The 21,796-nt window shown below is 39.3% G+C and overlaps 2 protein-coding genes and 1 long non-coding RNA gene across 4 annotated transcripts in view; 2 read left to right on the top strand and 1 right to left on the bottom strand.

The window, feature by feature from the left end:
• Nucleotides 1–6,067, top strand: part of ano2b (anoctamin 2b) — a 101,086-nt gene extending 95,019 nt beyond the window's left edge. The window contains exon 28 of one of the 2 annotated variants that reach the window (XM_035995984.1): nucleotides 6,014–6,067. The gene's annotated coding sequence lies outside the window, so the exon portion shown is untranslated. Of the gene's footprint in view, nucleotides 1–6,009 lie in introns of both variants that reach the window. The other variant, XM_035995986.1, reaches the window with a different exon arrangement.
• Nucleotides 3,923–11,255, bottom strand: LOC116054530 (protein enabled homolog). Its single transcript, XM_031306120.2, has 6 exons — nucleotides 10,706–11,255; nucleotides 10,456–10,517; nucleotides 9,245–9,370; nucleotides 9,040–9,108; nucleotides 5,240–5,335; nucleotides 3,923–4,287 (listed from the first exon to the last, which is right to left on the bottom strand). The coding sequence occupies exons 2-6, from the start codon at nucleotides 10,495–10,497 to the stop codon at nucleotides 4,198–4,200; spliced, it is 423 nt and encodes a 140-aa protein (XP_031161980.2). The 5' UTR covers nucleotides 10,498–10,517; nucleotides 10,706–11,255; the 3' UTR covers nucleotides 3,923–4,197.
• An 8,755-nt stretch (nucleotides 11,256–20,010) lies between these two features.
• LOC118493972 lies at nucleotides 20,011–21,436 on the top strand. Its single transcript, XR_004896029.1, has 3 exons — nucleotides 20,011–20,154; nucleotides 21,084–21,140; nucleotides 21,234–21,436. It is a non-coding gene; the product is annotated as an uncharacterized LOC118493972 (long non-coding RNA).
• The last annotated feature ends 360 nt before the right edge of the window (nucleotides 21,437–21,796 follow it).

Genomic DNA, 21,796 nt, shown 5'->3' with positions numbered 1-21,796 from the left:
GTAACGAGAAGCTCAAGCCCACGTTAGTTAGCCAATCAGAATCCCGAAAATAGCAACAACAGCAACGAATCACTTCCTCTCTCTTCTCTTCCTCACTTCCTCGGCTGCCTAAACCTCCGTTTGTCTCAGTTTACATGCAAACGTGCAAACAAAGTTTTTCAAAATCGCCACTCTGGCCGGAGTTTTTAGAAAGAATCGTTTTCAGAGGCAAATTCTCCGTTTGCGTTTAAACGAAGGGCACAAATGAAGGGAAATGTCTCAATTTTTCAAAATAACCATGTACGTGTAAACGGGGTAAAGGTCTCCGACCTAATTTTAGTCAAAGTGTGTTGACATACGAAAGCATCAAACGTGCATTTTAGATGAATGTGATGAGAGTACTTTAGGTCTAGCTGTTCCTCGTCCTTGTCCGCTCAGCGCCGTTAAATTGTCTGTACGGGACCCAGAAGTTATTGTTAACAACCATTGCGTTTGGGTCTATAGAAAATTGCAGATTTAAGCTGCACTTCGAAAACTTACCAATCAACACATTACAGTACAAGTCGTTTGTTCAAACCGTACAGTCAATCTTCTTATCTAACTCCCAGCAAGAAAGCAAATAAACATATTTCCAAAAAAACGCACACCTGAGACATTGGATGCAAGCCCCTGGTCTCTGGTATCAAAGTTGATGTTTCCCCTGTAATTGTAACGGGAACCCCCTTTGTTTTTTTTTAAATGCCAAAAAATAATTCTATTGTGTTTATTCATTCTGCAGCGTGAACCGCCATGAACTTCAACAACGTACTGCCACAAGTGCCAGATCGAGGCAACTGTCTGAGGTAAGTTCACATGTGTAACAGCAGGACAGTCGAGTGTGTTATCTAAACTGCTAAAATCAATTGAAATATTGTCGGTAGCCTAGCAGGGCCATAGTAGCCATAAACGACACTGGCTCTAGCCGTTTGCTGCGTCCTGTTTGGTGCTGGAGGGAGCGCACCCCATTAGTTGTTGACAATGTTCTAGGGGTATGACGAGACACTCAGCTCACGAGACGAGACCCGAGATTGGGTTCACGAGAACAAGACGAGATTTTAACACTGTTTTCAAGAAAACTTCAATTAAGAAATATGCCTGGAAAAATAGTCTTCACTCAGAGAACCAAGGCTACAACGTAACCAAGCATTTCATTGTAGCAGTAAACGAGGAAGAAGGCTGCTCTTGTATTGATTTATGAATTTGATGAATATTGAATTTCTCATTGTTTAATATCATTAAAAATAAAGTTAGATTTTGCTATCTGCTTGCTTGCTGTTTGTAGAGTGAGAGAGCGAGAGGGAGAGAGCGGCCGTACCCTCTAACGTTCTAACTCTGGGTTTTACCGGCAGCTTTTTACTATTGCAACTCCACTACCGCTCTGCAAAAGTGAACTCGGAGTCAATTTTGGCAAACAGGCAGGGGATCTTCTATGCTAATTTAGAGGTCCAAGCCAGACTCATCTTCGAAGCCAGATGTATTATAAGACCAACTAGGCATGACTCCATCTACTATCTGCTGCTCTGCACTTGTGACCGATATCGCGAGACAATTTTGACGAGATCTCGTCACACCTCTACATTCATTTAACTTCACTCCCAAGACTTAAAACTTACGATAATATCAAACACGTTTGATTTTGTCGGAACATCAAGACAGGATAAAGACTGACTCAGACTGAGTTTTATGACCACCAAACGATTGAGACGACGGGAGCACGCCCCAACTCTAGCAACACTCCCAGGATTTCATTCTGATGTTGGAAATTATTCCGCGACAGTGGAATCGCTTGAAGTCGTTTGGTGTAAGGTCGGCATTAGCTGTGGTTGTATAAAAATGTCTTGGGAAAAAACATTGCCAGCGACCATAATCCAAGCAGCAATTACATTTCCTCCAAAAATAAAAATGCCATTGTTGTGTCTAAATGTACTTAGTAGGAATTAGGGTTAAATAGTAACTTGTTTTCTATAGTAATTGTGGACAATTCATCACAGAGAAGTAACTTAGCCTACATTTCTTCCTGGATATAATCCTGGAACAACAAGAATAAATGCTGGTTCAAGGACATGAGTCTTTACTGTTGGACCATCTCTGGGCATGTGAACCGTTTTTTTCTTTTTTCTTCCCGTGTCTACCAGAGTGACCCTGAAGCTTCAGGCTTCATATTTATTAATGTCACTGTCTATTTTCTTCTTCTGCCCCCACGTTTACCATAGAAGGCCGCAGTGAGCTGAGGTCTCAGGACCTCCTAAATCTTGTTTAGACAGACAGACTTTACTGCCATTTGAAAAAACGCGCATGCAAGCGCAAATAACAGACACAGCCACAGCCACCGCCACCGCCGACAGACATACGCACATTCACATAAATATTTCCGGAAATGCTTCAAGAAAATGTATCAAAGCTACCACTCGCGCACATGCTGTGCAGATGAATCACTCAGAGCCTGTACCCACGCACCATTACTCATTGACTGCTCTCTGGGCTCAGAAATTGAGAGCAAAAATCCCACAGAAAATGTTGCTTAAATGATGTTTTATGGCCCCAAAAAATGACTTGCAGGCCCTCATCCTTTTCCAATTGGGCTCTGCATGAAAACGGAACAGAACTGAGGCTTTAGAATCATTATGAGACAACTTTATTGTCTGACTCATAGGTGATTTTCATCCGCAAGCTGAGATGGTTATAAAATGATGGGGAGATATTTTAACCAGAATTTTGTTTCCCAATTATTTTATATCCAGCTCCATTGTGTTATGATAGGATCCAACTTTTGTTTTTTTGCACGGCACTTTTAACTAGATAAAGTGTCTTTTGGGATAACTTAAGTATTGTATGGTGGGTGAGTCTGGGAATTGAAAATCCTGTCTGATCTTAGAAATCATTTCCAGGGTTTCCGCGGGGTCTTAAAAAGTCTTAAATTTCAAAATCAAAATTTTAGGCCTTTAAAAAGTCTTAAATTTGCTGAAGTATTGTGTTCTAGGTCTTAAATCATTTTAAACGGGTCTTAACTTTCCTACGTCCATGGAGCGCTGCCTCTAATGCTCTTTTTTATTTTTAATTCCATGGTGTTGTAGTTCTTTCTCTCAGTGGTGCAAATATAATTTGCTGTATTACGACTACAAATGAGACCAACGTGCAACTTATATTGCAGCCAATCAGCTTTTCATGTGATTGGCGCGAGTCTCTTTCAGGTTGTATAACAGACATAAAACAGATTTTATTCTTCAGCTATGGAGAAGTGCAAGTTTAGCGAAACTTGGCTTGAAAAATCTGAATTCAGGGCTTAGTTGATGTTGTGATAAATGTCTTTAATATCATTCATAATAGTCTTAAAAAGGTCTTAAATTTGACTTGGTGAAACATGCAGAAACTCTGATATCAAAAATGTGCAAATCAGTTTTCCATTAACCAAAGGTTTAGTGACTTTGATCCTGCTGCACAACCTAAAAATACATATTCATCACTATTGGCTCCTAACTGGTCCACATCTGTGACATTATGTGTTTTCACAACTCAAAAGCAAGTAGCCGCTAAACTGAGTTCAGGTAATGTGGCAGTTCCTGTAGCTGCTGGCTCCTTAAAAAAATCCTGTATTTTATCATCAACTTATTCATTTACATTTATCACACTAACGTCTCAGTTGACACAGAGATGATTTTTTTTTATGTTAAAGTGTAACAAAAAGCACATTTGTAATGAGCAGGGCTGGGTATCGTTACAAACATTTCGGTATCAATACCGTGAATTCGACACCTGTTTCTAAACAATCCTTTTTTTTAATGCCAATTTTATGAAATCCATTTGAACAGAAAAGAAATGCCATTACACATACAACGGTACACATTTTTTCATTTAATTTTTCAGATTCTTTACAACTATGCTTTGCACACTGTAGTCAAGCCTCTCAAAATACAACACGCACACGTGAGCCCCGTCTCGTAGAGTTTTTCCTACCTGCCTCTTCGACGTGTAACCTTAGACAGCCAATCACAAGCATTATTAGATCTTGGTACAAGCATGCTGCATGCTTATTGGCTCACTGACGCTGATGAGATTTAGTCCTTTGGTATAGGCATTTTTCAATACTCAATACTATTGGAGGCAATTCGGTCGGTGCCTAAAAAGTATTGAAGTTCGGTACCCAGTCCTAATCATGAGTCAGTCTCTCGTATAGTACATCTACATCCTGGTGAGAAGCTGGTTGACCGCGAGGGTGGCCCCCCCGCCCTCCATCCCTGACTCCTCTATTAGCACCTTCCTCTGGAACTCCTGCAGGACGAGAAAAGTGTGAAGAAAGAAAGAGAAAATGATTAGGATTGAACCGTTTACAGTCAAAGTCATCTTCAGTCCCTCCCACTGTTTTTGATTGACAGAAGGGCTCAGTGAAGTACATTGCCAAACAAAACAGAAAGCAATGAATACTTGGCACCAGAGGGACAACTCCGTGATGACGGTTTTGAACTTTACACTTTACCGAGCATGTATTCATTTTAATGAGCTACTGACAAGACTACCAGCGCCTGACCAATGACCGTTTGCCAACGCTCTGTAACTTGATAATGACATTCAGGAACTTTGTGTTTGATAAATAGCTCATCTCAGATCTTTAAAAAAAAAAAAAAAGCTTTTCTACTCTGCAGGTTCTTTGAAACGTTAGAGGCCTTTTGCCTGCTGAAGCTGTCACTCTGTGGTGTTGAATCTCAGACTGTTACAGTGAGCTGTAGTATGTCAAACAACAGCAGCTGGAAGATTTGTCAGCTGTGTATGGGACATCAACAGTTGGTGTGTGTGTGTGTGTGTGTGTGTGTGTGTGAGAGAGAGTGTGTGTGTGAGACATGGGCGACATATCTCAAAAGACACAAATGTTTTGAGTTAGTTGATAGAGAGTATCAGTAGAAAACTACACTTGTAAAATGTAACTACTTTTTTAATGGTGCTTTTTATGTTCAATATAATGTTTCAACAAGCAATTCGCTGTATTTTAGCAGAATTCTGAAAGCTGCAGAAAGGCAGGTAACCTTTTTAAAAAATTTAATTACATTGCACTTTAATATCTTTGTATTCATTGCAAATAATATCGTTATCGCGGTATTCAACAATGTCATCACTTATTTTCCTCATACCGTGTGTGTGTGTGTGTGTGTGTGTGTGTGTGTGTGTGTGTGTGTGTGTGTGTGTGTGTGTGTGTGTGTGTGTGTGTGTGTGTGTGTGTGTGCCTTACCCTGAATCTCCTGAGTCTTGCCAGTCTGTCTTGCAGAGTCTTCTCCTGGCTGGAGGTCAGCTTTTCTACACGAGTCCGCCACTGCTGCTCTTTCTCCTGAAGCACATATAAAGCACAACCTATGTAATCCTCCATATTAACAAATTATCAGGACTCTTTTATCAGGATTATTTTGCAGCTGCAACCCAGCTTTGGGCAGAAAAAATAGCAAGTTGACAAAGAAAACACCCACAATCCCTCACACCAAATCCTTTGTCATATCCTAAAGCTGTGTAGGATCATTTTGAACGTTGCAAAGTTCCCCTGGTGCAATGCTATAACAGTACATACATTCTGCTGGGGCTGCACCTCTGAGCCTGGCTATGGAGTGCTTGCTGTGTATCCTTGACCTCAAATTGGACTCAGTATCACTTTCTTGGGTCCAGTTTCCTGCTGAGTGTTTGTATGTATAATTTTCAACTGAACTGTGTGTGGGGAAAAAAAGAAGATAAATCTTTTCGGCTTGTGAAAGACTTCAGTTCAGATGGGATACATGTGAGATGGCCGAGGCCAGTGGCTCTCAACGGACAGCGCCTGTCATCAATTAACATTTCTGTTGTGTGTGTGTGTGTGTGTGTGTGTGTGTATAATGGGAGCAGAAATGTGCAGAGGAAGTTGATGTGAGCAAGGGAGGCATTTAGTTTAATGTCAGTTTAAAGACGAAGACATGCTGACACATATGGAGTGAAGGTGAAAGCAGTTAAACCGTTACCTCCCCAATTACATGCTGAACGAACACACACACACACACACACACACACACACACACACACACACACACACACACACACACACACACACACACACACACACACACAGGCGAACAATCAGGACATTCTTTCCAAAAAAGAAGTTGAAAATGAGCATTTGGACTTTTGAATGATTACATTCATGTTCCATACACACTTGTTCGTCTTCATGGTGTGTGAAGCGGGAGTAGCACACTTTGAGCAAATTCCCTCAAATTTGCAATCACTGACAAATTGAGAATTAGCGTTAATACTTGTTTCCTGTCTCTGATCCAATCACAACATCATGTCGGCAATTTGCCATCTGGCCAGTGGTGTTGGTTGTGGAGTAGAGTGTCGGCGTGCAGAGCAGTCGGAGGGTCTTCAGGCTGAAAAACGGTCTGCAGAGGAGTGAAAACTTCCCACTAGAGCCACGGACAAAAGATGATATTGATATGACTCCACTGTTTAATACTGTGGACACACTTTGGGGAATATTTTTTTGGCTACCACGATTTTTTTTAGGTTCATTTCTAATGAGCCCAGTTGCAGTTAATCTAATTTGCATAAAGTGCTGCTAAGTCAGAGATATTGCTGGGCTGTTTTTTTATGCATGCCTGGAAGGCAGAGGAGCGCAAAAGAAAGTGTTCTCTGCTGCTGAATTGAGAATGTTTTCTGAAGAAAAGACGCTTTAGTAGTGCATTTGTGCAGAGCAATTTGAAATGGAATCACATCAATTTGAAATTTTGACCCCATGATGGCACTCACAAGTCAGAGGATCACCAAAATATTAGGGATTCATCGTCTGGGAACCATGAATGTCTTTACAAACGTTTATCCCAATCCATCGAGTAGATGTTGAGAGAGAGTTCACTGTAGAAATGAAAACTTTGACCTGCTGATGGAGCTTTAGGGGATCACCAAAGTCATTATAGTTCATTTTCTGGCCACCATGGATATCTGTATCCAAATGAATGGCAGTCCATCCAATAGTTGTTGAGATATTTCAGTTTGGAACAAAACGGCGGACCTCTCAACAGACCAACATTTCTCTCCGTGGAGCCACACTGCTAGCGCGGTAACTGGTAAAACATTGTCACGTAGAGCTACAAAGATTCATCTATTAGTTGTCAACTGTTAAATTAATCACCAACTATTTAATTTTTTTTTTTTTTAACCAGTAGTCAATATCCCCCCTGTGTGTTTATACAGCATGAGTCCAGTAAGACCAAATCTCATGTCCAACTCGAACTTTTGAGGTGCAAGGAAAGCTTTGTTTTCAGATTGCCGTCTGGGCAGTTTGAGGTTTTCAGGGACCAACAAAACACAAGTCCAAACTACAAAGTTTTCAGGCAATTCCAGTGGGTTTCAGTTCACTGCTTTAAACTGGGGATACATATCATCTTGAGATGTAGCTGGTTTATTGTACTCTTATTGGTCAGGTCCAGTACAGGTAAAGGTTGTACCAGGATTCTGTTGGTACAAAACTGTTCATGCACCAATTGTTTTTTGTTACTGGAAATGTACTGTATATACTCAAACTAAAGACAAGAGATGTTCCAAAGAATTTCCAGATTCATTTGTGGAGTCTGGTATAGAAGTAAGGATGCCCAGAAGGATCCCATCACCAGTGCTTTTATCACACTTTAAATGGCAGGTTTGCAAAGAAATATCTCTGGTGGGCTGGAAACCTCCCATATAATTAAGACTTTAACCAAAGTAGTTACACAAAAATGTTTTTCTTTCTTCTTTTTTAAATCACTCTGCACAATATGTTAGCAAAATCCAACCAGTATGGGTTGGTTTAGTTTCTGAAGAACAATTTTTAGGCATTTCGCCTCACTGCCTTTCTTCTAGAGAACAACATTGGAAATTGCATTAAACTGTACCCTGGTCACATAATGGGATGTGGTTTTCTGGGTTGTTTGGTGTTCAGCGGAAAGTACATTCCACACTGAGGTAAGCGTGACTGTCCTGTCTATCAGGGTAAATGTTGTCATCAGCTTCGTGTGTGTGTGTGTGTGTGTGTGTGCGCGCGCAGCGGAAACACTGACAAACAGCCCATGTCCCTTGTTGACCTCACACACTTGTCAGAAACTAGGCGGCTGCTGAAACACCCACAGCTGTTTTATTTTTGTTTGTGTGTGTATGTGTGTGTGCATTCCATGTCCATGAGGATGTCCATCTGTTTTGACAACTGTCTGTTTTTGAATAAATGTACTCCTTTTTAAAATGTGTGTTTCTCATGCGCTCCAACGTGTGTGTGTGTGTGTGTGTGTGTGTGGGGTGCCGTGAAGTGTGAGTGAGGTTTGGTGCGGCTAATAAGCCCGGCAGCCTTGACGGAAGGCCAGAGTTGTGTTTCCCCGATCTGTCGTTTCCATGGAAGTGAATCTGATTTTGCCCTGAGCAATGAAGTGAACCTCTGCGGTAAATTAACTCATCGACCCAGTGTCACACTGCTGCCTGATTGTTCACCTCGCTGTTTCCAATAGGCTGATTATAACAGCATGCTCTCATGAAATGTTGAGTACAGCGTCTTTTAAAATGTGAATAACGAGCTCCGTTCACAGAAAAGATTAAGCGGAGGAAAACGCAAACCGACAGAAAACTCTGTTTAACATTTTGTAATTGCTAATAGAGTAATTAGTGAAACAATACGGGATGCTGCTGGCTGAGTTTAGAAATCTGGCATTAAACAAAAATACAGCAAGAAGGATTTGATGTTTTCTTCTCATCAGAGCTTGGCTTCCAATAAATACTGCTGACAGACAAGGACGATCTGTCATTACACCAATCGGCTCATTTTACTTCTGCTTGGCTGCCAAGTGCAACCTGTGGCTGGGTGTGTGAGGGGTGAGCGTGAAAGTCTGCACGCATGCATTGACTTCGGGCTGAGCTGTGTCATTTAGCAGAAACTTTCATGCTGAGAGCAAAGAGGCCGTTTGGTTTTACAGATGTACAGACTTGTAGAGTGTACGTGTGTGTGTGTGTCTGTGTGTGTGTGTGTGTGTGTGTGTGTGTTTGTGTTGTCACCTTCTTGCTTTCTTCTATTTGTTGGAGGCGCTCTTTTTCAAACTGCTCCCTCTCCAGTCGCCGCCTGACCTGAAACACACACACACACACACACACACACACACACACACACACACACACACACACACACACACACACACACACCATTTGTATTTTCTGTGTAATAATAGTGGGTTTTATAAAATGTAGAGACCTTATCTCTTACCCTCTCCTCCTTTTTGTCTCGCCAGTCGTCCTCCGTATCTCCGGCTCTTTCCGCTGTTACTTTTGTCGTCTTTTCTGACATTCCCAGAAACGCATAGTCCTCCTCCTTACACAAATCTCTCATTGACTAGAAGCAGAGGAACGGCCATTCATCAAATGGGATACTTAACATCTACTTTCTAGATTCAAATTGTCTTGAGCCCTTATCTCTACTGCACATGTCAACCGCCTTTATATTGGCCATTCTGATTTTACATTGTATAACCAACCGGTAGGGCGTACCAATATTTATGCAGACTCTTCTCAGAAGTTCACTCAGCCACAGATTTGAGGCATTGGCACTTCAGGCTACACAGCAGTGAAATGTCAATCAAATTTATAAACTCTATAAACAAACAGAAGAAACAAGGCGGCCATGACCATCGTGGCCCCCGTGAAATTCTTGCCCTGGTGGTGACAGACGGCATCATCTACAGTTGTGAGTTGTTGTACACAGGATGGCATCATATCAACAAATTAATATCCTGGAGTGGCGTCCAGATCTCAATCCAATCGGGAATTTGTGGCTGGACTTGAAAAAAACTGTTGACTCACTGTCCCCATGCAACCTGACGGGGCTTGAACTTGAGTAAAGATGATAGGGGGAAAAATTGCAGTGTCCAGATGTGAAAAGGTCATGGAGACTTACCCACACAGATGTGCAAGGTGCCTCTACTAAATTCTGATTTGGAGGGGGGGGAATACTTGCAAATGAGTATTTTGTATTTCATATTTTTAATCAATTGAGATCACTTTGTAGAGATGTTAAAACATGAAAACGTCCAACCTGGGTGAATAGCTTTTTTGCCATTGTACAGTATATGAAAATGAGGCCTGAACATCAATCAACTTTCAGATTGAGAGATTGCATTTATTTGGGTTAGGAAGAAAGGAAATACCTGATGCTTTTTGTTAAAACACCAATGCCCCCATCCATAAAGGGGTCAATGAATAGTTTGATAAGTTCAAATTGATGGGAAGGGTTTGGTTCCATTGAAAGATGGCTTTTCATCGAAGAATTTCTGCCGGGTTGATGTGATCGATAAGGAATGAACACATGAAGGAACTTGCTAAATGACACGTATACTTGGATGGTTTTAATAAATGCAACCTTATCCCTGTTTGTATTTTAGAGTAAAGTTGTTGCCATGGTTCCAGCAATTAATAACGTACCTTTGACATGGGAATACCTTGGAATTGTTTCAGGTGTGTCATCTTGATCAAGGACAAGTCTGCTGCTCATGACACACAAATATCCACAGTTTAAATTACGAAGTCTCACTGACATTGAGGATTTTACGTCACAAGTTTCAAAAATATGTCAGTGAGGAATTTACATTTGCTTTGTTAAAGTTCACATCATTTAAAAAAAATAAATACAATCTAATAAAATAAGATCTAATAATGTTGAACAATTACTCACCTATAGGCCAATACTGACTGTGTCCACCGTGCCGATCAATACTTGTTGCTTCCTTCTGCTTATGCCCTTTGTATTTAATGTCTCATAGTAACACAGATCCGTCCTGCTTCTTTCTCCAGCTTAGAGTCCCAACAGCAAGTTTTAGATCAGAGTTATAAATGTTCTTATACAGTGACGGCGTGCAGCCTACATGCTAGCTATTTCCACAGCGCAGTGGCAGAAGTGCCACTGCCCTACTAATAGCATCGAGAAGCCAGAAGAGCATAATGGATAGTTCGGAAGCCTTTTCAGTTAATTGAGATCAGTATGAGGCTTCAGGTCAATGTATCTCAACCTTTACCAATACCAGGAGGCCCCATAGGAGTTGTATGTGTCACCTGGCTATTGAGCTGCTAACCCTAAAATTGTTTGAATTCAGTTACATTTTATTTTTAATGTCAAAGCATAACAGACGTTGTCTCAGGACACTTTAAGGATAGAGTAGGTCTAGACCACACTATAATTTACAGAGACCCAACAATTGCCCCCAAAAGCATGCATTTGGTGCGACAGTGGTGAGGAAAAACCTCAGGCAGAATCTGTCTCTTGATTGGGCGGCCATTTGCCGCGACCGGTTGGCCGCCTGGGTTTTTAGTTTTGTGGTGCAATGTTATATTCTAGAAGCTGTTTTCCATCCAGAAAATTCAAAACTATGGAAAGCAGTAAACAATAAACGTAACCACTGAAAAAATTGACATTTTGGGAAACACCCTTATTAGCTTTCCTATTTAGGATGCATACAAATGATCAGCTGTAAAAGCGCTCTGCGCTGGCCGTTCCATTGTTTTCCTATGGGGAGAGCAGTGCCGCCCAACTAGGGGGAGTGCTACCCTAGGCGTTGCGCACTGCGGAAATGTCGCCGAGTGCTGTGCTCAAAGTTCAAATTATTTCAACTTTGACCTCGTTGACGCTTACCTTTCAAAGCACAACCAATTCCAGAAGCAACGATGACTTCTACCTGCACTGCGCTTTGCCTCTCTGCTCTGCGCGTTACCTCGCAATTTTTCCACGGATCATGTGTAGGCGGCTTTAGAGTTAGACGAGAAGATTGACACCACTCATTCCTTCATGCTAAATAAGAAGCTACATAAGAATAATCCAGTTAGCTTAGCGTAGCCATTAAAACGCGATAATAAGTGTGAATAGAACAAACAACATATAATATGTTTATTAGTGAGCTTTGGAGGTACTGTAAGGCAGATTTGGTTGAACTAGGCTAGCTGTTTCCCCCTGTTTCCAGTCTATATGCTAATCTAAGCTAACCGGCTACTGGTTGTAGCTTCATATTTAGCGTGAAGACACGCGAGTGCTATCAATCTTCTCATCTAACTCTCCGGGTGATATACCGTATAAGTTTTTAGGTTTTGTTTCAAAGCCTTCATTTTGGTTATTTTATGTGCAGAGTTGCATAAAGTTACAGTAGCTTAGAGCTGGGCAATATATTGATATTATATCGATATCGTGATATGAGACTAGATATCGTCTTAGATTTTGGATATCGTAATATGGCATAAGTGTTGTCTTTTCCTGGTTTTAAAGGCTGCATTGCAATAAAGTTATGTCATTTTCTGAACTTACCAGACTCTTTCTAGCTGTTCTATTATTTGCTTTTACCCACTTAGTCATTATATCCACATTAGTGATGATTATTTATCAAAACTCTCATTGTGTAAATATTTTGTGAAAGCACCAATAGTCAACCCTACAATATCGTTGCGGTACTGATATCGAGGTATTTGGTAAAAAATATTGTGATATTTGATTTTCTCCATATCGCCCAGCCCTACAGTAGCTTAGTAAATATTCAGCTTCAGATTTATTCCCCTCTGGGATCAATAGAGTTCATCATGTCCTCTTACTTAAATTAATAGCACTTTCAGCAGGCTGCTAATAAGGAGCCTGGCATTCACATCCGCTGCTGGTAATGAATAAACAGTAGATATTCAGAGTGTTTCCAGTGAACTCACTCTGTCAGAGCATTGACACATTAATGAAAACACGTATGGGAGCTGTTACAGTGCTGCTGGATCAGATCAGTTCACCAGGCCTGACCAAGAGGAGTCAGAGTACAGTGAACCCTCTGACTGGGTTGACATGTAGTTTCCGATCCATTTAGTTATATATTCTATACAGTAGCACAGCACATTCAGGATTCTGGAATTACACTTTAGATCATATATAAAAACCCTGTTTGGTAACACTGTTTTTCCTTTAACACAGAAAGATTTCATATATGCAAAATACAAAATGTAAAAACAATACAGATTTCATTATATTAAATTCCATTATAAAATAACCGTAATAATAAAACCTTTTTGTTATTTGGGTTACATCAAATGGAGTATAGTGTACAGTACAGTGATAAGTTAACTGTAGAGTGCATACAGTATGATTTCTTGTATACACTTCATTATATACGGTATATTGTTTTATATTAACATATTCAGCTTGATTAACTAAATAAAGGGACAAAAAAATGTAACATGTCCCATATAACAACGTAAGTTTTCTTTTAGACCATTACCTATGTTTTATTCATTGCAAATCATTTTACAATAATATTACCAGAGCTGCATTAGTCTATCAGTTGCACAGTGGTTTAAAAAAACAATTTTTGTATTCATACTTCTCGTGGAGCACAGTAAAAAAGCACAGTAAAAAAAAAAATCATAAATTACTGGTGTGTGGTGTTATTCTACCTGCTGTGGCAAAATACGAAAAGGAGTTAGTTCATGGCTCACTATGTTCCAGGGGTTCAGCTCCAGACCAGCGGCAGTGGTGTGGTTAACAAAAGGTGTTGTTGTTGGGGGAAGTGAGAGCAGAGCGTGAATGGGAAAACACAGTATAAAGTAGACTGTGAAGGTGGGTGTCATGTCCAGTGTTTGTTCTTTATTAGGTGCAACATTTTCAGCCTCCCACTGTAGAATGACGTATGTTAATCTCACGGTAGCTATACATAGGTTTTGATAGGTTGTTAACCCCAGAACAAACGCTTAATGAGAAATCGCAGAACTCTGGCAGGCCTGGGAACCATATGTGTAATGTCCTCTTTAGTGCTAGTGTGTGTACATGTGAGCCCTAAACACATGATGCTTCAATTAAAGCCATACTGTGACATTCAAAACATGGTCAAAACATTTAGTTAGTAAATCAAAGATGTAATGATGTCGCAGTACTTTAACGGTCAAACATGCGTGATGAGCTGAATTAGATTGAACTGTTCATTATGTACAGTAGAAGTCTGCAGTTTCCTAAACATTCTAACTGCATTACGTTTGAACACAACATAAGGACACAATAAGCAGGACATCATAAATGTTACAATACATCTTAGAATGTAGTTACACTTGAAGTCTAAAACCACAAAGAACACTTATGGCGTCCACATGTTTTCAAAAACACAGACAGGAACACACTTTCTGACTATGCCACATCACTTCACACAACCTCACAGCACCTTCAGAGCGAGCAACAAGCTGTGATCTTTTACCTTTGGTCCCTGAACATCCTCGACACTCTGACATCACTCATCAGCCGCCTGCACATAACAGGAAACATCGCTTTAAATGTTTCCCCCAGCAAAATAGATGAAATAGCCCTTTAGCAAACCATGAACATTTATTATACATGTGATGTTTTTTTGTTTTTTTTTTAAATCGGAATCATTAGAGGTTGTATTCTAGACGCATCTTGTCATTATACTTCACGTTGCACAGAATATGGTGTTAAGCTCCATATATGGCTTTTGTATTCAGTCACTGTCATTTCCACCCCATTGGTAGACTCATGCCACTGTAATCCATTTGTATTAACACAGCTCTTCACATGGTCTTATTTGGTCATGTGGGGAAAATTGCAGAGAATAGTGATACTTTTGTTTTGGCTTCATCTATAAAAGTAGGTTAGTTAAAATGTAGTCTGAGTAACTGTTACTAACTTTAATTTTTAAAAGGGGACGCATACACTAGTAGAACAATATCTGCAACGTGACATGCCGAGGTACATAAATGCTGACCATAATAATCCATTAAGGACGTGATCCTTAAATTTAATTTCATTGTCGTGCATTTGTACTCTTCCCTAATACTGCGGCTTTATTTCTTTTATTCTGTTCCATTCTCAGAACTAAATGTGATTTTTGTTCTTTACTCTGTAACGGATGTGACTTGAAATGTAGCAAAGTACAATACTTGTGATGAAAAGTACTTTACCCAATCTCTGAGGGTAAGTGAAGCCATTCTTCCATTCTGGGAACTCCTTTGAGAGCTCAGCTCTCTCTTTAGCAATTCGCTGAATTCAGTTAATAATTGACTATTTTGTTCACTGTGGGTGGCTTTAGACAGTGCAAGACAGGACTGTCATGTACTGATGTGCTAGGAAAGAAAAATGTAGACATCTTCTCTGACATCTGCTCTTACCATAGAGGGACGAAGCAAACCTGGATGGCTATATAGAAGACAGCAGCCAAAAATCAACTGTGTTACAATGAACAGGACTTAGCCTAGTTCTTAAAGTCAGATTCAAATTATCACCCTAGGTAGGCACAAGAACGTAGGGCTGAAGAAACTGAAACCTAAACATTTTAAACTTTTCAAGAATCACACACACAGAATTTGAAGTTCTGTCAGTTTTTCTGTGATGACCCTGCGCAGCTGCAGAGAACTTTTGACAGCTGTGTTATAGATCAGACGAAAAGCATTGTCAAGCCTCACTAAGTGCAGAGGTCGACTAAAGTACATATCCTTTTTTATTCCAAAGATCTAATTTGTTGGGGAAATCAGATGTGGCTGTGGGCTGCTGTGTGGTGACCTGGAGTGACTCTGTGAAAGCTCTTGCCATGAAGGATTCCTAACACGCCTTGTGTCTTAATGCCTGATCCCTCTGTCACGAAGTTGCGTACCACAAGAGGCTTAACTCCTCCTCAGTACCTATTGTCCAGCACAGTTCTAGGCCTCAGGGGACTCAGCTCCACCCGCGGGACACTCATTGTAGTGCAGATGTACGTATGTGTTAGGGTGTGTAGGCCCACATATAGGGACCGTCGGGGTTTTGAACTTCCTTCTTTGTCTTTTTAAGGAGTGTACATGAATGTGTGTGTGTGTACATGTGTGTTTGTGGGTGCAGATCCTGTTATGTTATATAGGAGACAGAGTAGTAGTAGTGTTGTGACCGTTGTTGCCGGTGACACTGTTTGGACAGTCCCCTGACCTCAATCTCTCTTTTCGGCGAGCAGTGTGTGTGCATATTTGGATGTGGTTGTACGCATACTGAATGCACAAGACTGTGTTGAACATCAGCCCAATCCCTACAGAAAAACACCTGGGTTTGCACCAAACATACGTGTGTATGGGCGTATTTTTTTGTTTTTTTGTTTAAGACATTTGATTACATTCAGAGAGTATGATTTGTGCTCCAAGAGTTATGACTGCACAAAAATATTCCAACATGAGGTAACACAAGACTAAACACACCTGAACATGTCTAATTTGCCTGCCAGCTAAATAATTTCTTAAGGTTATGAGCTTACTATACTTCAGATGCACTGTAAAAAAAAAAAAAAGTTATTTCACTGGAATTCACTGTATAATTTTACGGATTTTTTCCGTTTTTTCTACATTAAGTGTTAATGCCAGAAAAATACTTTTATTTAAAAAAAAACCCATTAAATTAAGGTTTTAGTCTGTAAATTGATATAATGAGATAATATAGTTGTGTAACAGGATAATTCCATTGCTTAACGGTCTTGAAAGTTAAATTACATTGAATTTTATGTAAAAAGACAAAAAAAACCCATAATTTTACGGTGTGTAAAATTGAGGCCTCTTTCTGGTTTTTTACTGTTAAACCTTAAATTTAATGTAAAGAAACGTTAAAAAACAATCGTGAAAAAACGGTAAAAAGTCTGGCAGCAAAAGTTGCCAAACACTTACCGTGAAATGACAGTAAAAAACCTTATGTTATTCTACAAAGAATTTATTTTTAAAATACAGATATCTACTGTACATTTTCTGTATTTTCACAGTCCAACTACTGTAGATTTAAAAAGAATTGTAATCAAAAAACATATTTAGAATGTTAAACAAATGTATAAATCTGTACAAACACTGAAAAATATTGCAAAATACCTTAAAATTACATAATTTAAATGAAAACTGCTGTTTTCATACGGTTTTCTTTGGTAAATTCACAAGATTATTCAATCCATCCACAAGAACTCCCTGTTAAAGTACAGATTCCTGGATGTAAAACACATAAAAATTATGTAAAATGACTTTCAAATACCCTCCTTTAGGCGTTTATTTTATGATTATCCAATCTATTTACGGTAAATTCCTGTTTAATACTGTGTTTTTACTGTACAAAAAAGAGAAGATAATGGGATAATACCTTCCAGAAACATTGTAATAATAGTCATTACTTTATATAAACAATATTTGAGAGTATTTACAAGCAACTCTCCAATATATCTACATACTTTTACCATTAATGTATGTTGTTTACTTTAAATAAACATTCATTTATAGTTATTTACATGTCAAATTAATGTAAAATGACCCTATTTGACAGCCCATTAATAGTATCTTAAAAGCTTTAGGCATTTATTTTACATGATTATCCAATCAATTTACAGTAAATTCCTGTTTAATACTGGTTTTCTACTGTACAAAAAAACAATATGTGATAATAACTTGCAGAACCATTATTTTATAGTCATTACTTTATATAAACGTTACAATCAACTCTTCATTATGTCTACAGGCTTTTCCCCATAAATGTATAAGGGTTTACTTTATATAAATAATATTGTATAGTGTTAAAAAGAAACTATCTAATATACTGTACTTTAATCATTAATATATCAGGTTTACTTCATACAAACAATACTTTATAGTGATTAAAAGCAACTATTCAATATATCTACAGACTTATCCCATTAATGTACTGTGTGTTTACTTTGTAAAAATATTTGACAATATTTACAATTAACTATCCAATATATGCATCAGAGACTCTTCAGAGGGTAAATATTGGTAAAATGTATAGGGGTCCATTTTAGCTTATTCAATGTGGTCTCATACATACTGTGTGTTAGTGTTTTAATCGCTGTCAAACTTCATCCTGGCCAGTGTCTCTTAATGCAAGTCTACTAAATTCTAGCAATAGAGTAGGACTTGTATTTAGCTTTGCAGTTATTTGAAGAGGGGTTAACAGAGGTACTGAGACAGGTAGGACCAGCCATACCCGTTTAATGCATTGAATGAGGCTGACATGAACCCTCACTGCATGGCCTCAACAACTCCACAGCAAAAACCCACAAGCAATTGTTCTCAATTATAGTTGGATCAATGTAATTATATTAGAAACTTATATTAGAAACTACACTACTGTAATATTTTGCAAGCATATATATGTAATACAAACAGTAAAACAACTTGGCAGCACACAAGCTTAAAAAGCTATAGGACTACTGCACCAAATCACCACTGGTGACAAAGATGCTGTATTTAGATCTGTCTTTGTAAAAATAAACATTCTTTCACCTAAATATTTGTGGAAACAAAGCCATAGCTTCAGTTATGGGAATGCATAAGAGACAAGAGTCAACCTAAACTACAGGCCTTGGATGTACATGATGTCTATTTTAGTCCAAGTCTGTGATATGCTCATCACTATATAATCATGTTTTGGTCTGGCAAATTAGTTGACAAAAGAATCGTGCAGCCACAGTTCACATCACATAGGCCCACAACCCTATAGGCCTACAGGATGACGATACAGTACACAGAGAGCCAGGCAGCCTGCAGCCTGGGTAAGCCTACATCTTCACCATCCTAATATTTTAGGGGGCATCTGATGTTCTTGCCTCATTTCACTTCCGTGGAGGCCATGGGCCTATTTCAGATTCATGGCCCAACATCTTTTTCCATTGACTGCTTACTTTGCTGATGTCTGCGGTGATGTCTCATACTGTGTCCACTCTGGCTTTTGATGTTTGTTCCTGTCTATGTCATGCAAACAGCTCAGAGCATGAGCTTCCCCCTTATGTGGGGTAGAATGAATATTCATGCATGTCCGGTACCTTAAATGCCTCACCAAGACCTCGTGATCTGACCACCCCTGCCTCTGAAATTACACTACAATTTCCACTGACTTGCAATGGTTACACAGGCATTGATGCACATATTGGGCAATGTGTGTTTCATTAAGGTGTAACATTAATAAGTTAAATGGATTGCCTGTGCCACAGCTATGCTACACTTTTATAAGGGGTGGAAAATCAATATTAATGCACACCAGTACCTCAAATACAGTATGTACCTGCTTGCCTAACTTGCACACCACCTAACCTAACTTGTTCCGCTAGTTCCAACCCTCATACAGTTTAATTCAACCCTGCGTTGATAGGAAAGTGTGTCCCCTCCTATGAAAGTCATGCCTACCGACAAACAGTATGGACATCTGCAACATTATGCTTATTTGAGAAATTATCTGTGATTTCATTTCAAAACTGAAGGAGTAGGCTTTTCATAAAAGGCTGTTAATCCACTTTAAAAACGTTGGAGTCTTCCAATACAAACTCCAAACTGTTTTAGGCAAGGCTCAGTGAATGTTATGAAAATAAGCAATTCAGAAATTTGGGGACGTTTTTACTGTTTTTCCCAATTCCCCACAGTCAGAAACTAATTTGCATGCGGGATGGACCTCTTTTTAATGTATTTGGTGTACTTCAAATAGAATATGTAGCATACATGTTCTTTTCCTTATGAAGTTAAAATTGTTGTTAAAACAATTTCTCTTAATATTAAGACCCAAAGTGAGTCACAGTGTTCAACAAAATGCAAGGTCATTGTGCAGTCTACTGCTCCCTCAAATCATTTTGCCTCTCCCCACTTTCTACAGGTCAAAGGGAACAAAGAGTTTTTCATGGGCTGAGGTAATATAAGGTGAATAAAGACAGGGAGGACACAGTATGAATAAAGCTTTACATTGGTGTGCAATATATATTTTTTCAATTTAGCAATACATGCAATGTGTGAAAGACTGGGAAGGGATGCTAGGGCTCAACAGTTCAACCAAGGCTTCTAGCATCAACGTGAACATTGATAATCAGGGCGTGAAGCGATGTAAGACCTTAAAATGGTTGAAAAAACAGAAATGTAAACAGAAATGGTCTCTTTAGTCTAGGCTATGTGCTTCAGGAAAGTGCGCGCAGATTCAAATAATTGAATGTTGCACAATCATTGGATGAATCATGCCGTGCAGAGACGATCTTGACCAATGATATTGTTTGACTTCATGGGGGGCTGTGCTAACGTCAAACTCATCTCGACGCAGAGACAGTGTGGATAATAATGTAACGCAGGAGTCAGGACTTCTCCACGATGATTCACATTCAGCTTTCACTTAAGGTAAAGTAATACTTTTCTTTTTATGTACATGCAGTTTCCTCACGAGATATCAAATGGACACGAGTTAAGATAACACTTGCATACGTTTCACAATTTTAAAATGTCAGCAGGGATAACGTTAGCATTTGCCGTTTATGTGCCTTAGCAAAGTGTGTCTGGCGTTAGCTAACGTTACATTAAGACTGTCCTTATGTAACGTTAGCCCTGAATGTGAACCATGCACCAATCGTAATTTTAGATAGCTAGCTAAATATATAACAGTTAACTAGACAGTTAGACAGTTTAGCAGGTCAGCTTGATTTGCTGGGTACTAGCTAATACTAGTAATTAAAGAAACGTTATAACGCTCCGTTGCTCCTAACGCTAGTAGTTAACATTACAGTTAACTAACCGGTAACCCGCCGTTTAACGTTACCACCTAGCTAGGTTATGCCTCAAGTTTACATAAGCTATCTCAGCTGACTAACTTTACGTTGGTTCTACTTTATGAACAGTGAACCACACGTTGTAACAACAACAAGTTACAACTTGACATTAAACGGAGCGTCTGCTTTGTGGACCACAACATCTTAATTTGAACGTGATCGTTATTTTCACTCATGATTCAGTGTGTCCAACTAAACATTACCATTCTGTCTTTCCAGAGAGAATATTTCCATTCCCGCTTTCCACATAAAAATAAATGGACAGGGAATTGAACAAACTCAGAAATAAGATATAGGCTACCTGCTCTATTTATATGTGTTTCTTCCTCCAGACAATTGCACTCAGTCTGTAATTAAATATGTATTTTAAGTTTAATTTTTGCTGTAAATCAAAATAAATAAATACCTGGTGGTCAATGCTGGCAAGCCTCCACAAATAAATCTATGTATACTACTGTTACAGTAATGTTCAAATCTCACCCTAATTCTTTAATCCTTGTTTAGGCAAGATGGAAGAAAGAATACCAAGATAAGAAGATCAAGAAGATTAAGAAAGCTAAAGTAAATAGATGTTCACCCTACAGTATCACACGTTATCATCTGTACCTTACCACATCTTTCTCACCCATGTTATGGCTTTCATTCTGTGTTCAGTTTGACAAGGATCAACAGACCAGACAGCTCTCCCACAGCCAGCCTGAGAACCTGCTTTACGGTCTGAATAGCCTGGGTGAAGTTGAAGACTCGTGCATCAGATGGCTGAGAAAAGGATAGCCCAGAGCAAGAGGGAGCCCAGCAGAGGCTAAGAAGGAGGCAGCAAATGAGTTCACAAACACACATACAGCTAATGGAGGTACCGAATGACAGGTCCATTTCAGAAAGCAGGTTTAGTGAAAACTCTGAGTTTGTTAACCCTGAGATGAGGGTAATTCTGGGTTTTCCGTTTCAGAAAGAGAGGTAACCTAACCTCGGACTCTGTGAACCTAACCTAGTCGGGAACAGGTTTTCTTCTTTCAGTCTCCTCCCTCTGACACAGCTCTCTTTCATTTCATCATTCATAATTGCAGTCTGTATCAGGCGCATTTTAGCGCAGTTTGTTATCGGCATGAATAAAAAAACAGGGTTGGTTTATTAACCATGTTAGGCAGATTATAAAACGTTTTTTTTTCCTCAAAACATGCAATGTCCTTTTGTCGACGATCCCGGTGATGTAGAAG

This window comes from Sander lucioperca, chromosome 20, assembly GCF_008315115.2.
Source record: "Sander lucioperca isolate FBNREF2018 chromosome 20, SLUC_FBN_1.2, whole genome shotgun sequence".
NCBI lineage: Eukaryota > Metazoa > Chordata > Actinopteri > Perciformes > Percidae > Sander > Sander lucioperca.
Note: the sequence above shows the minus strand (reverse complement) of the source record. Positions and strands in the feature narration are given on the sequence as shown.